The sequence below is a fragment of the Ambystoma mexicanum genome, chromosome 7q (assembly GCF_040938575.1).
Source record: "Ambystoma mexicanum isolate Mex_15411 chromosome 7q, UKY_AmexF1_1, whole genome shotgun sequence".
NCBI classification, from domain to species: domain Eukaryota; kingdom Metazoa; phylum Chordata; class Amphibia; order Caudata; family Ambystomatidae; genus Ambystoma; species Ambystoma mexicanum.
Genome location: NC_090941.1, coordinates 301,585,506 through 301,602,242, shown reverse-complemented (window position 1 = coordinate 301,602,242; position 16,737 = coordinate 301,585,506). Strand labels below are relative to the sequence as shown.

Here is a 16,737-nt window from a genome sequence, read left to right as displayed (position 1 = left end):
TGCGTCCTCAGCACCACCCTCATGTCGTGAAAAGTCAAGTATGGAGGCTTGCAGGATAGGGCCTGGATCTCTCTCACTCGTCATGCAGAGGTGATGGCCACAAGAAATGCTGTTTTCCACGACAGGAACTACAACGGTGCCGAATGCATAGGCTTGAATGGCGCCCCCATGAGCCCCGGGGTGGACTGGCCTATAGGGAACTCTGGAGATTTCCCGGTGGGCCTCTGCACCCTGGGCCTCTTTTGTGTGGCATTTCCACAATTTCTCATAGGAAAAGCATAGGGCTTGCTTAAAGTGTGTCATAGGAGTCCACTTTGAACATTATTTCCAGGGCCTCTTTTAGCTCCCAGTCCACCCCTGCATGAGCCTGGTCAGTACCACGTTGAGCAACCACGCCGGGGCTGGAGCCTTCACCGGCAGGAACGATCGGAACAGTCTCTTCATAAATTCCTTCACCAGGCGATGAGACCAAAAGGACGGCCGTCCTGTAGTTCTGGTGTATCGGGAGATCGCTGCCAGATGTATCTTGATGGAAGCGTGAGCTACTCCAGCCTTGGCCAGCGACAGTAGTTATGGTAGCACTTGAGGGGCCATAATCTGTAGAGGCTTAATCTTCTGTGCACGGCACCAGACAGAGAACCTCTTCCACTTATGTCCGTAGCACTTGAGGGTTGAGGACGCCCTGGCCTTTGCAAGAACCTCTGCAGTCAGCCGAGATATCGTACCATCCAAACTGTAGTGCTGCAGGAGCCAGGCCTGCAAGTTCAGCGACTCCGGGTCGTGATGAAGGATGGCGCCTCCTTCTCTGGAGAGAAGATCCGCGTCCGTTGACAGTTTGACTGGTGGAGACGCTGACGAGACCAGGTGGTCAGGGAACCAGATCTGTCTCGGCCACGCCGGTGCGACGAGGATCATCCTGCACCGGGACCTCTTGAGTTGGTTGATGAGTCGGAGCAGCAACGGCAACGGAGGGAACGCATACAGGAACAGGCTGTCCCAGAGGAACGAGAAAGCATCGCACATGCGCCTCGGCTTGGGAAACCTGCTGGCAAACCTCCGGCCCTTGGAGTTTGTTGCCGTCGCGAACAGGTCTATCTGGGGATTGCCCCATCGCTGGAAGAGACTATCCACTTGATCCTGACGCAGTTCCCACTTGTGGCACGAGCGCAGCTCCCTGCTGAGTGAGTCGGCAATGGTGTTCTTTATCCCTGCCAGATGAAAGGGTACCAGAAACATCCCCTGGGCAACGGCCCAATGCACAGATCCTATGCTTCCTTGGATAGTGCTGGGGATCTGGTTCATCCCTGCTTCCAGATGTAGAACATTGTGGTGGTGTTGTCGGTGAAGATCCTCACCACCTTGCCCTTGAGGGACGGGAGAAAGGACCCGAGGGCCCAGAAGACTGCTCCGAGCTCCAGGATGTTGATGTGGAGCGGTTTCTCCTCCGGGAGCCAAAGGCCTCTCACGTGAAGAGGGTTAGGGAGAATTCTCTCTTTAGGCTGAATTTCCTAACCTAGTGAGTCCCCCAGCAGCTTTGCTGGATTTCTAGAGTTTGTTTTTTTCTCCTGCCAAGAGTGAGACTCTTTTCCTCCCACTCTTGGACATGATTAATGGTATTCCTTTGACTGGTAATGTGTTTTATGGGCTATGGGGTCCTTTACTCCATAGGTTCTCATGTGTTTCCTATGTGTGTTACACAGCACCCTCCGTGCAGTAACACAGGGGTGTCATAGTGACACCCCACCATAGACTCCATACCCTCGGACTGACTACTGTCTCCCAGGGCATGTAAGGTCACCATTGGCTTTACTAGTCCCAAATTATTAACAGAAACCAGTACAAACCATCATATTGTGGATGTACTGGTCGGGGCAATTAGATTGCCCCGGGGTCTGTTAGTCGAGGGGGCACGTCTCCGTCCCCCGTGATCGAGTTTTGGCTGGTGGCAGTGGAAACTACTTTTTATATTCGACCGCAAATATTTTCCTATGGGATTTTCCCATTGTTCGAGGCTACCAACTTTAATTATTTAATTCTCATAGCCTCGAACATACCGCCAGTTTATTTAATTAATATTAATTCTCCGGTTGGTATTTTTTGCCAAGACTCGATTCAAAAATGGCGTTTGTGTTCTCTTCTGTGACTCCAACCCAAGTCGAGCCCTTTGTTCCACTTATTTGGGGGTTCTCCACAGAAGCCTCCAAAAGTGGAGCCACTCTGTCTGGGTACCACAGGGGGTGTGGGAGGGGGATTAGGCACCCTGAACCGAGTTACCTTGACAACTCAGGTCGCACTCTTGTGTGATTGGCCCAAGTGTTGAGCCGGCCGGCTCACCACTTAGCATGTTTGAGTGACAGCTAGGCTGAGTGAATGGGGGTTTTCTGCATAAAAGCAGGGCTTTGGGGACTGGAACTTCAGAAGTCGCCACAGGACCTGAGAATCCGACGAGGGAGAAGCTGAGCCGACCTACCACGACGACACCACCGGGGGAGCCCTGCAGAACTGACTCACCACTTCCCGACGACAGAGAAGATCTCCCGGCTGGAGAGGCTTCTTCCCCTGACTGGTGGGCACAACCAGTTTTCCTTTCTTTCTTCGCACCCCAGCCCGGTTTGTGGTCGAACTGCCCGTGCCAAGCACCCCGGCAGCCGGATAGCCACTCACCACTGAACCGTGAATCACCAGACCGCTCCTTGTACCTGAGAAACTCTGCGGCTGGTTTCTTCCCTGGCAGTGCAACGGACTCCTGTCTTCCTCCACGACGAGATCCTCTCTTCCCCCCGGACGAAGCACCGACTTGCACCCGATGCCAGAACAAATGCCCCCACTGGCGCGTTCTCATCACTTTAAGGTACCGTGTCCGCCAGGCCTCCCTTTCTAAAGATTGCTACAAGGTAATAACTCCTTAACCTTCTGGACTGGGCTGGCCGCCTTGACCGTCTAACTGGTCCCTTTCTGTGGTCCAATTCCTTTTTGAACCTTTACAAGACCTTTGTGCACTACAACCTGGTGACCTTGGACACATTTCGTTTGGATCCTCTGAAAGTGGATCCAGCCTCTTGAACTCTAACTTCACGGTTTTACTTTGCCTTCCTCCCTTGTTGTGTTCTTGAAAAAGTGTTGGGATCTGTTTCAATTGTTCTATGCTTTTCTGTCCCTTTTTAAAACGAACTATTAGAGTGCCATCTACGTTAAGCGCTCACCGCTGTCTGAAAATAAGTGGGGCTTTACTTAAGACTTGTCTAATATTCTTTTAAGGGAGTGTATATCTTTTAGTGACCGTGTTTTTGAATTGCTTATTATTAGTGCCTGTGTGTTTTTCTAGATGCGGTTTTAAATAAATAATTATATCTCTTTTACACCAAGCCCTGGTCAGTGTTTACTTGTTCTATTGTGTGCTCTTGACCTATTGTGAATACTCTGTATACTGCCTAACTCTTCTTGAGGGAAGTCTGACTGCTCAGCCACAGCTACCAAGTGAATCTGTTGTCCTAAATCTTTTGCAGTGGTCCCAGAGGGAACTGCACAGGTTTCTGCCTAACAAAGATCTCTGTGTGCGCTCCCCACCCCTCCAGGGAGGCATCCGTGGTCACCATCCACTGGTGAGCTGGGGTCTGAAAGTCCGTGCCCGCCGCAAGATGCTCGCGGGTGCCCCACCACCGGATCGCCTGGCGGAATGTCTCGAGAGAGATACTGTCTTCGAAGCTGCCCGTCGCTTGCATCCAACGGGCGTCGAGGAACTCCTGTAGAGGACGCATCCGAAGCCTGCACAGGCGCACTAGATATATGCATGAGGATATCATCCCGAGAAGGGACTTGATGGACCTCACCCTGGCCACGTCCGTGGCCAGCAGACGTCCTTTTCCTCCGACTGCGAGGCTAATCGCGTAACTGTATCGAGCTTGTCTCCCAGAAACAGTGCAACCTACGATGGGACCAGGTGGGATTTGGGGAATTTGATGAAAAATCCCAGGTCCGTGAGCAGCTGGACAGTCTTTGCTGTGTTTTCGACGGCGAGTTCCCTTGAGCTTGCTCGGATGAGCCAATCGTCCAGGTAGGGGTAGACGTGGATCCCCTGTAGGCGCATCCGTGCCGTCACCGATGCTAGGCACTTGGTGAACACCCTGGGCGCCGACTTCAATCCGAATGGGAGGGCCTTGAACTGGTAGTGCCGTCCTTGGACCACGAAACTGAGGAACTTTCGGTGTCCTTTTAGAATGGGGATATGAAAGGACGCATCCTCCAAATCCAACGACGATAGAAAGTCGCCTTCCTCCAACTGTCCCAGCACGTGCTGGAGGGTGACCATCCGGCACTTCTGTGCCTTGATGTACTTGTCTAGTCGACGCAAGTCCAGGATGGGGCGCCATCCTCCAGTCTTCTTTCTGACGAGGAAGTATCTTGAGTATACTCTGGAGCCCCGTAGCCTCTTTGGGACGAGCTCGATGGCACCTTTCTTGAGCATCGCCCTTACCTCCTACAGCAGTAGAGGGACGTGGTTTTCCTTCCTGGCCACGGGAGGAATGCTGGGGCACTTCTTTAGAAATTCGAGCGTGTGCCCCTGGGCCAGGGCATCCAGCACCCAACGGTATGTGACGATGGATTCCCACACACTGACGAACCTTGTCAGCCGGTCTCCCACCGGAGTGCTTCGGTGTGGGCCCGACGCAACGGCCGGTTCAGTCTTGCTTAGCAGCAGCCTTGCCGCCTTGGCCTCCTTGGCGACATCCACCTGACTTGCCTCGTCCCCTGTAGGCTTCTTGCGATGAGGAACGGGCCGCTTGATGGTACGTCGAGGAACCACCGCCGAATCCTTTAGAGGCACCTTGCTTGCCTCGGAAGTTCCGAAAGGGCGGCTGTCGTTGCTGCAGAACTCCCAAGGCCCGAGCCGTCTCTGTGTCGGTCTTGATGGCCTGTAGTGACTCGTCCACTGTCTCTCCAAACAGATTGTTCCCGTCGAAGGGCATGTCCGAAATCTTGGCTTGCACATCTTGGTGGAAATCCGTCGCTTTGAGCCACCCCCGCTGTCTAAGGCAAACGCTGTTGCCCAACTGGCAGAAACCGGTGTCAGCAATGTCCGTGGCCACCGTTCTGGTGTGGTCCGACGCCACCTCACCTTCCTGTAAGATCGCCAGGGCCTCTGCCCTCTTGTCGTCCGGTAGGAAGTCCAACAGGGGGGGGGGGGGCGATCTTGTACCACAACTCCCTGTCGTAGCGGGCCACAATCGCTAGGGCGCTGGCCACCTTAATCGTCGTTGCCGCGTCCCATGGCATCCAGTTTCTTTATCTCGCCGTCTGGTGGGGAGGTAGACGTTGAAGCCGATGCCCCCCTCCCCTGCTTTCTTCTTGGCTGCTGCTGAGACGACCGAATCCGGGGTCGGCTGTGCCCTAAGGCACAAGGGTCGACGTCCGGGACCCGGTACTACTTCTCGTACTGGTCGTTCTTGGCAGGCGTCGTGGGCGGGTTCTTCAGAAGGGCAAGACCCTTGGCCCAGATGTCATCCAGGAGTGGCACTGCGAGGACCGTCTTCCTCTTGGCCTTGCGCCGTTGGTAGAGGAAGCCTTCCTTCTTCTGCTCTTCGGGGCAGAGCTGGAAAAGTTCAGATGCCCTGGCAATCATGGCATGGAAGGAGCCAATCTCGTCGGGTGGGGAGGCCCGAGGCGGTGGTGATGGGAGATCCGTCCCGTCGTCGCCACCATCGTCATCCGTCCCCGTCGTGGCTGTGTCCGTTCCCGTGTCGTCCCCAGGGACGTTAGTCTAGGAGTGCTAAATGGACAAGCTGGTGGCAGCAGTGACTTTTTACCATTTGTTGGTGCTTTTTGTTTTAGCCTTACCGCGTTTGGATACTAACTGTGGCTAGTGGCCAAACATGCCCATGCCACATGGTTTTTCGCTTGTCCTTTGGCCATCTTGTCTTTTAGCCTTTTTCTGGCCTGTGAGGCCAGGAACATCCTTATATGGACCCCCCCGTGCCCGGGAAAGCAGATGCTTTTGAAGGGCTATGTGTGTTTGCTGACAGAATGTAGGATGGGACTGTCTTGTCCCAATCCACAAACTGGTTTCAGTGTGTCTGAGTGGGATGCACAAGTGTTCCCGCCAGTGGTCCTGATTGGACCACTGCTGGGGTGGGTGTGTGGCTAGTCCTGCTAGTGGGAGTTTCGGCTCTAACCTTGCTATTAGGATAAGAAGAGGCCCCTTGCACCCATTCTTCAGAGACCCTGGAGTAACCTGAGGGAGCTAAGACTCTTGTCCAGCTGTGACATCCATGAATAGACCGGAGATCCAAGTGAAGGAGACCTGGGTACCAACTTCTGATGCTGTCCCGGTGGAGCCCTGTTTTGATCTTGATCTTCAGCAGTCCTGCGAAGGCGCTGCTACCCTTGAAGTGGAGGGAACATCCTTTGCGGACGGCTGCTCAGTACCCTGTGAAGAAGAGCCGTCAGAAGTGTCCCGGGAACGTCCTGTGGCTGACCAGCTCTGAGTTTGACCAGCTCTGAGTTTGGGCTACTGTGCTGCCGACGTCACTTTTCCGAGTTGAGTCCTGGAACTTGGGGGATCCTCAGCTTGTCCTACAAGACTTACCTCAGCGAAAGTTCGGAGTCCTAGCGTCAAGGGGACCCGAGATAGGAGGGAAATTCTGACAGTGACAAGTGAGGCCCTTTGCGCCGCCGTGCTGCGGTGACCCCTGTCCGAAACAGCTTACCTGCATCGTGCCCAGTCCTAAGAGGGGTCCTGCATCATGTTTTTCTGCATTCTTCATCCGAGAGTCTTTGCACCAGCGAAAGACACCAACCAGCAATCGGCTTGAACCTGCAACCCCATGCAAATCAAGGACTTAGGCTAACGGTGGCAAAAGCAACCTCTGACCTTCCATTGACCTACCAAGTCCTGGGAAGAATCTGAGTACGGGGGTAAGCCTTCCGAGTTTATTCTAACTGTCCTCTAACTCTTGGAACTGTTCACTGGACACCAGAGACCCTACCTTCGTTTTTTCTGCATCACAAACTGTGTCCGAACTTTCCTAAACTTTTGGGAATAAGGCCCCAGACAACCTAGGAAAGGACATTTGAAGTTAGGGTTAATTCTCGGTGAACCTGTAGTACATAAAACTAATCTGCACTTTAATTTACAGTGTATTATGCCCTACTGTAGTGACTGTATATATGTAATGTATTATTAGTGTTGTGAGATACTTCTACTTGTTAGTAGTCATTTTTAATAGTGATATTTGGCCATAAATAAATATTTGTATACATACTGTCTAAGTGTAATTTGTGATTCCCATTGTGTGTACTCATTGTGGATCCTTTACACGCTCACCACCTCTTAAGACTTATCCTAGACCGCTCATCACTGCTAACCTTCAACTGGTTTGGCTACAGCTCCCCAGAGTTGTCCCCTTCACAATATCGGTTGACCTTCTATACATCTGTCCACCAGGCCAGAGTATAGAAAATCAGTCCTAACACTTACCTTTTTAAAGAATGCTCTTTGCCGGTGTGAATATATAAAATAAACCATTATTTTTACAATACATCATTGTATAAGTGTTTCTTTGGACCATATGTATGCTACACGCTCTACGTACCTTCCTGCAGCCCTCTCTCCCTCCTATGATAAGACTGGCTGCTCTATCATTGCTACCATAATACTAGGTGGTACAGACCCTTTGGGTGGACTTTAAAAAAAAGAGTCCTAACAATGAGAAACAGGTAAGTATCAAGAGTAGCTTCAGGTTAGCAAACATTCAACCACCAACATTTACTAATCTGGTAAGTTTGATAACTTTGTGTAGGCCTATATTTTAGAAGACTAACCCTATCTGGGGAATTAAGAGTCTCCAAAGTCAGATGGGGGCACTGGGGAACCAGTGGCCCATGGGTGGCAGAACAAAGGAAGGCAGACACTGTCAAATTCACAGATGATGCTTTTCGTAGCAAGTAAGTAATGACATTGGATTCAAAGAGTTCAGGGGGACTGGGTAGGCCACCTGAAGGATTTCAGCCAAAAGGACGGATTTCCTAATGCCTCGGAGAACATGGTTGGTTTGTCCACCCCAACGAGACTACAAGCTCAGGAGGAGCGAATAGCAGTATAACAATTGCGTAGTTAAGCACCCAGGAGTGAGACAGTACCTTCTATGAAGAACAAGAATGTCACCGGCGAGTCCCCATGGTTAGATGACAGCAGCTCTAGTTCTGGACTCTGGCGTTGGTGGCTGGAGGAGGAACGTTTGGCGGGAGCAAGTGGTCAGACTCGGTCATAGGGATGCCCAGCAGATGATCTTCGTAGCACTTGGTTGTGGAGGCTCGACATAGGCTTTGTGGCAGCAACCGTTATCACCCGGCCGACATTCTTCCTTCTCTACAATTAATCGTGGTGTACAGGCCAACCTACTAAACACCCCACCTCACCTCACATTGCACAGACATTTTACAGAATACAGCATCATCTACAATGCACGCAACATCCCGCAGACACATTAACACGACAAGCAAATACACAATCAATGCCAAGAAAAAGTGGTCAAGGGACCTGTCCTGCAACCGGACACCTATAAGCATTCCTAGTCAGTGCTGGGGAAACGTCCGTATGCGGCCTGGCCTGTGACAAAGCCCCATGTCCTCTTTGCGTTACCACAGACTAACAAGACCCACAAACACCCAAGAAATTTTACAACACTAATACCAGTCCCTCAACAGTGCCAACGTGGTCAAAGGCATCCATCTCATTTTATCTCAAAACTTATGTGGACAGCTTAATTGTTGATGGATTCGGCAAAAAACAGCAACATTCTTTGTACAATCTTGCTGACAATACCAATACCTCATGCCCACCCCTCTCACACAGAGTATTTTAAAGTGTAAGACTATTGTGATGCTCAGTTTTCCCGAATATGACAAATGATTTTCACAGGAGTGGGATCCAAAGCCATCTGCTGACACAAGTTAAAATATTGTTCGCTCCAAGCATAATTATATTTGTTGCTTGGAGGCACAGCTAAAGAAAAAGACAAAGAAGGAACACCTTTAAACAGAGCTAATCAAGGATCTCTGACATACCTAGAATGTGAAGTGCTGCATGAGACCTGGTGGTTAGTGCTTTTGATCCAGTTGGCAAAGCAAGCTCTGGGCTGAGAATGCTGCATCTCGATTGCATGTCCAATGCTGAGGGAAGTCTGGAGTCGGCAACAACTGCATTGTAACACCAAAGTTCTCTTGAGCTTGTCTGGAATCTGCCACAGTGGAAAGAAAATACTGCCTATTTAAGTCAGACATCCACTATGGTATTTAAACGGTTTGGACCATGTGACTTCACATTTTCTATCAAATCAGTCACTCAAATAGTTTACTGTCGAAACGGTTTGTACACATTGAAAGGAAGGGCCATTTACTATACCACACAACCAATTGCTAACAAATTGGAGGGACATAATTGATAAACATCAGATAACCATTGTAACAATGACATTCAGCGTCTTGCACAAAGAGCAGGCCACAAAATATGCCCTAGTCAACAGCAATTGGCAAGTAAAACTGTAATCTTGACGAAAAAAACAGTGTGGAAAATGTGGGGAAATCACATTAATGTATAGGAACGAGTGACTGGCTAGCAACTTGACATTTTTCACCATGCAAAGAGAAAAATAATTATTTTCAGAGAGTAAAGTTACTAAGGATTATCCAGATGAAAGGAGGATGAATACGTGATGGAATAAATGTAATGTGCCCAACAGATTTTAGCTCGTCATGCAATCTATCCAGAAACTATGATGGTTAGCTTTGGGGCAGAATTCCATTTTGGGGGCTGCTGTCCCATTTAAGAAACCCCTAAAGTTTTTACCCCCCTGCCCCTTTAGGATATCAGCCCTCTATGTGCTGAGAGGCATCTCTACTGAAGTCCCTCTGCCACAGCAACCCTTTTTGATTATATGGTTCCATGGTAGCTGTTAAGATGTATTTCTAAAATCAACCCTGGTGACAGATTATAGGAGGCCACCTTAGTTATTGTGAACAGGGAGCTCAGAGTTTAGCCAAAAACTAAATTAGTGTGGAGAGCAGTCAAGGCTTAGTCCCATGAGAGTGCAAGCATGGTCAGCGGCCCTCAATTAGTCCACACGGGATAATAATAATTCAGCTTAGACAGTTATAAAAATAGTTATTCATTTAGGCCTTTACTGAAACACAGAAAAATGAAATTGGAAGGTAGCATTATTACACAATACTCTACAATACAAATATATACAATCAACAGTATGTTCATTCACTATACATCAAATAACCATCCATGTAAAACAGGTAAGTAATGCAGATTCATTTCAAATGTTGAGAGCCAGTCACAAGTTTAATTCCCTGAAACGTATGGGGCCTAGTGCCAAAAGGTCACATATTCCAACACAAGGTTTCTCACATGTATGGGTTCTCTCTAGAAATTGAATAAACCCTTGGCGGTGACTCAGAATAGTTTCAAACTATTTAAAAGTTCAACAACAATTTACCAGAAGACAGGCAAGCTCCTCTTTTTTCCAGACGCAAGGCTAATCAAGGTGTAGGACTTGTGACCTAGATTTGATGACCAAAGGTAGGTAAGAGGGAGATGGCCGAAGGGAATTGGTTCCAATGTTATTCTACAGAGAATAGGGGAGGAGAGGCACAGTTATGCTTAATGTGAGGGGTCAGAAATGTGAGGCGAACAGCTTGGCAAAAGGCTTTCACAATCAGCCATTTTATTAACTCAAAAGGGTATGACAAATGCCTTGCTATCCCTAACCTAAAGAGGATTTTCCTGCCTATCAAAAGGAAACTAAAGACAAACACTTGAATCAAAGGAATCTGTCCCTTGCACTTTTTGCATTTATATAGCACACGCAAACCCTCAAGCAGAGCGCTTGTGGAAACCAGTTACATGTAGCCCGTAGGCAATCAACTTCTTAATTGAAAGCTTAACAGAGGTATATGAAACATACAGGCTTCATAAACCAAGGTTTCTTTCACATGAGTTACAGAGAAGGTGCAAGGGGTGGGTCAGTCATGACAGAGATTATGCAAACAACCAGGTTTTGAGGGCTCTGTTGCAGTTATCCAACCTAGCACCTACAACTGTCCGGGCAATGGTTAGGCAGCCATCTACTGAGAGGTAGAGTCTGTCCGCAATAAGGAGTTTGGTGGAGTATGCTGCTGATGAGAATAAGGCATTTAATTGGCAGGAGAGGGTGGCGTCTAGGTAGACTCCTAGGGTCTTCACGGCGGATAAGACAGTGTCCTTGGTGCCATCGATGTTGAAGGCTGTGTAGTCCGGGACAAGTTTATTTTTAGTACAGGATGAGGCCCAACCAGGAGTATCTCTATCTTCTCATCATTGAGACAAAGGCCGTGGGTCGCCATCCAGGCTTGGATGGTGGCATATGTGGAATTTAGCAAGGCAGAGTCACGAGTATAGTTGCCTGAGAGGGGAGGAGGATTTGGGTGTCGTCAGCGCAGTTGGCGTAGACTATACCCTGTGCGTCTAGGAGGTTAAAAAGAGGCTTAGTACTGGACACCAGGGGGTGCATGGATGATCTCTCTCTCAGTGTGAGCTCTGCCTCCATGGTCCGTGAATCGGTTTGAGCCCCCGCTTCTGGACACCCCCCCCCCCACCCCCACATGGACAAAAAGTGGGTCAGGGCTGTATGAATGTGCCCCCCAGATCCCTGCCTGCTGAAGAAAACCCAGCGAAAATCGGCAAAGAATTCCTGTAGAAATCGCCATGTGCCATTGACGGTGTCCCAGGCCACAGCTAAATGAAAGTGAAACGCACACCGGCGCACGTGAAACCGTTTGGCCCTGCGGTCGAACTGGGGAATCAATTCGAAATACTAAGTGAGCCTCAGTCTTATAAACCACCCGGCGCAATTCTTGGATTGAGAGCGGAGACTTTGGCGGGCCGAGAGAAAAGGGAATCGTAAAAGGCTGGGTTCCGTGAAGGTGAGCTCCCTGTCCCCGCACTGCTCCGCCTGCATTGAGCAGATTCAGCCCCAGCGGCATGCCGCCCTGCATTGCCCGAGGGATAGTGGACACCAGAAGACTTCCTAATCACCAAGCGTACGAAGAAGGAGAAGATCCTCCCTCAGAGGCGATCGCAAAGCAGAGGCATCGACGTGACGTCCTGCGAGTGCGGCTGACCCCGGGCCGCTCGCACAGCACATTTGGTCCTGGACCGCACGCCCTTAAAAGCCAACAGGCACGTAGACCCTCTTCCCGACATGTGTGATTCCACCAGAGGCTGCAGTTTACATCCTGCGTCAGGACCACTCCGGCCCGTTGCCAGGTGTTGAAGTAGGCTGTAGCCTGTCTGCAGAGGAGATCAGAGTTGTACCTCCAATCTAAAAGTAGGCTGGCTTTCACCCAGAGCCACAGTGGGAAACTACAGCCTCAGAACGCAGCGAAGGTGAGGAAGGGGGCTCTGACTTAGCTCACACAACCCGTAACCCGCAACCTAACACCCCCCCTGGGGATCTGTTGATAGGAGGTCTGCCGGGTCCCCCCCTTACCCCTTTCCTCCCTGGAGGCTGGATCGCCCGCCTGGCAAGCGGGGACCGAATAGCACGCATCTTTACACAGGAGTGTGCTCCGCAGCGTGGGCAAACCTCGCCCTAGGTGGTGAAAACTACACGCTTGCCCCGCACACTGAAAGCACAGAGGTGCCCAGGAGGCGCACGAACGTCGATTGCAACCCCACAGGGTACACCTCTAAAAACCCTCCTACGCTAGCCTTAAACTGCAGGCAAGGCACTATATTGCACAGGCGAGAACTGATCGTCCTCGAAGAAAGCTGCTTTTCTTCAGTCACATTGCAGGAGCCCTTCATGTAATACACCCCCCCCCCCCCTGAGAATTGAGCTTCTGGTGACATTGGGTCATGGTAACCTTTGATGTGCCTCAGTTCTGAACCCCTTCTGGATCCACAAAGTGGCATAAAAAAGGAAGGAAACGGACCAATACCTCCACGGATCATACTACCCAGTGCAAGCACAAACCCTCGCTCTGCCACATCTGAGAGGGGGAAGGAGGTAATAGGAAACCCAGACAAATTTGCCCTAGTAAAAGACCAGAAGAGAGCACTGCAGCATCACAATCTTGGGAGTCACATCACACATTAGATAAATGCATTTTCCCAGCACCTCAATCCCGGAAACAGTCTGAAGACATCCATCCTCAGTTCGTTCGTGACCGAGTCTCACAGCCTCAAATCAACACACAGGAAGGGTCCCGAGATCATCCATGAACACAGCACAAACAATGAGAAACAAAGGAAGATCGCAGGTGACTGGCACTGCACCCGACGACACAGAGGCATTTTCACACCTTCTCAGAAACCTTGCGCGGTCCACAACGCTGCTCGATGAGACCGTAGGAGCAACCTAGGAAGGTGCATAGCTCCCTGGCGATTGGGACACCTCTACATGCACCCCTACGGAAGCACTTAGAGAAGGGTTGCATCTTGATTCCACAGTGCAGGCGCCCTCACAAACAACAGCACGGACCATAAACTATACTTCACTCGGCCCCTGGAGGACCTTGGTGGCACTGTTGGACCTCACCCACTGCCAAGAACAGGCGCACACCCACTGGGGCACGACAAACACGTACAAAAACCTACTGTCTCTCTCAACAGCCACGGTGACTGAAGAGGGAGGGCCGATATCCTTCACTGCCCTCGACTCCCCACGCTACTGAGAAGGTTGAGCCCTTTTTTATACGGCTGTGTGTCCACTTCATCCCACGAAGGAGGAGGACATCAGATCAAGTCTTGAAGTGCATTTGCATGTCTCCTATACCACACTCCGAAGCACTGTGAACTCTGTGCATATGAACATCAAAGAAAAGCTTGCACCCTATGCATTTTCCCAACATCATACATTCAACGCTCCTCTTCCCAACACCGTTATGGCATCCACCGAACCAGAAGCTGCTGCAACCAAGGCAGACGTCGCCGACCTACTATCCGAAATGAAGAGTATGAGAGCTGATATTAGTGGGAAGATAGATAAAATAACCCATAGGATTGACAAAATGGAGGAGAGGCTGGAGGAAGTGGACCATAACCAGACCTCCTTGTCCACGATGGAAACACAAAGACGTCAGTATTGCAGATTTTGAAATGAGGCTGGAGGAATTTTGCATTAAAGTTGATGACCTCGAGAATCGCGAGCAACGCAACAACATACGCGTTTTTGGGGCGCCCCTGAAAGAGAGGGGGAAACAGAGCTCAACTTTAAAAGAACACTGCACACGCTGATTAAACTACTATTCGAGGACGACTCCATGGATGAACCTAAACACGATCGCATCCATCGCGCAGGCGAATCAGATGGGGGCCCGAGAACGATACTGGCTCGATTGCACAATTACGCAGACAAAGCTTGTGTCCTCGAAAGGGAGAGACGCAGAACGCAGATCCTCATGGAAGGGGCAAGTGTACCCATCTATCAAGACCTCTCCTCTCTTACCTTGGCCAGGAGAAGGAAATGCCTCCCAATCACCAGATTCCTGAAAGAGAAAGCAATACGATATCGGTGGGGATACCCCTTCTCACTAACCTTTGAATGGGAGGGGAGTACGATAAAACTGAAAACCGAAAAAGACATTGGCGGTTGCTTAACAGAATTGGTTGGAGAGCAAGAGGGAGGATCAGCCCCTGAAGATGGAATTAAGGGCGACAGAAAGTGGAAGATCAAAAGGACCGAGGCGCAGAAAGATGCCAGGCTCACGAAAGTTTAGAAGGATGAATGCATCCTCCAACATGGAACATTGAATTATTTGTATTAAATTGACGATGCTGTTAAAAAGGTCAGCCCGAGAGGACAACTCACTGTACAATGAACTCTTTGTAGGAAACCAACGATGATGTGGTGACGTCGACCCGAGAGGACGATTCTTTGTTTCTCACCCAATAAAGAGCTCCTTTCTTGAAGTCTAGCAAAGCCAGGCGATGAACAAGACTGATAAAACCGCCAAAAAGTAAGACTACCATGGGACAGCAAATGGTGTGAATTGAGGGGCGGGGGGTGGGGGGTATCAGGAGGGGCTAATTTCTATTTGAAGAGTTATTCAAACAGACCATAAGAAGGTATGGTCTTCACTGGTGGTCCGAGACTAACTGGGTGAGGTTAACCCAGCTAGATCGGACGCCGCAATGGAGGGCGGGGGAGGTTGGGAGGGAAGGGAGGGAATTAGTCATGGCGGGTAACTGTACTGGGTCGTGCGGAAGCACAAATTTCAGGTTGATAGTTTACTACGTAGGGCCTGTAGAAGAACATCCAAACAGCGACTATGCCTATGACAGATGATAGCTTGGCGGGCAAACCCGGATTCTTTAAACTGGCACCCTAAATGTTAAGGGACTCAATTCGCCTAAAAAACGGTCGTTGGTTTCTCGTGAATTTAGGAGGAGACCAGGTACACACGTGGTGAGGAACGAAAGGTCCTGTACGCCAAAATGGGGTATGAATATTGGGGGACAGGCCCCTTTAGAAAAGCAGGTGTGGGGATCTTGGTCAGAAAAGGTCTCAAGTTTGAAGTCATGAAGAATTGGTCGGACATAGGGGGGAAGAGCCATAGTTTTGGTAGGTAGACTGCACAACACTACTCTCACATCTCTTTATGCACCCAACACGGCACAGCCCCGCTTTCTCCAGCACATGATTCCAAAGATTATGCTCGTAACCGAAGGTGAGGTCATCTTAGAGGGCGATTTTAACATGTGGGCAGATCCCGCACTCAACAGACAAGCCGGCAACCCAGCCTCTAATGACCCGGCTGATGGAGGTCGCACTGAGGTGATCAAAATGCTGGACCTATATGGTTTACAGGATATATGGCACCCGCTCCACCCTCACTGTGCGGGTTACACATTTTATTCGGCCCCACACTCTACATTTACAAGAATTGATTATCTATATCTCACCTTAGGGTTGAAGGAGGCAGCATCTGCCTCAGATCTCCCCGATCGGACCACGATATGGTCACCACTGATATAAGCCTCCTAGCTCTGCCGCATAAAAATTCAAGATGGCGGTGTAACGAGTCACTGAGGAAGCACCCTGTCTTTCAAGAGCAGCTGGCGAAAGAGATCTCCAAGTATTTTGAGCGAAATGATACAGGGGAGGTACCTAAAAACAGTCTGGGAGGACAGGAAAGCGACTTGGAGAGGCATATTGATCAGAGAGGGAAGGGAAAGGAAGAGAGAGGGCTTTAATAGAGAATAGACTCTGAAAAGAGATTGCGGAGTTAGATCTTCGGGCACAGTCCAACGATGAGAGCAGGAGGGATAGGATGGCCGGAGCTGTCCAAATGAGGGAGGAATTCCAGCATCTTGAGGCGGGCCTAGTCGTTCACACACTCCAATTCCTCAAGCAAAAACACTATGAAAAAGAGGACAAGGCTGATGCACTCCTGGCCGCTAGGCTGAGGGGGCAACGAGCAGAGCGGTGGGATGCAGCCATAGAGAGTGAATACCACTCTCCACCTGCAGAACCTACAAGTATTCCCGAGGCCTTCACTAACTTTTATGAGCGCCTCTACAAGTCTGAAGCCATCCGGGGGGGTCGAACTTTGACTGTTACATGGATGGGGTAAACATGCCAAAACTCACACGAGATACAGTTGAATCATTAGAGTCCCTGATAACCCCTGAGGAGATTGAGAACGCTATTAAATGGCTACCACTGGGGAAAATCTCCCGGGAATGATGGGTAC

The 16,737-nt window shown here is 50.0% G+C and overlaps 1 protein-coding gene across 12 annotated transcripts in view; it reads right to left on the bottom strand.

Annotated features, from left to right (window-relative positions):
• MYCBP2 (MYC binding protein 2) overlaps nt 1-16,737 on the bottom strand; it is a 3,160,061-nt gene that overhangs the window by 2,320,568 nt on the left and 822,756 nt on the right. For all 12 annotated transcript variants that reach the window (XM_069639721.1, XM_069639717.1, XM_069639718.1 and 9 more), the window contains one exon: nt 9,064-9,236. In XM_069639721.1, coding sequence (XP_069495822.1) covers nt 9,064-9,236 — 173 coding nt within the window. The remainder of the gene's footprint in view (nt 1-9,063; nt 9,237-16,737) is intronic.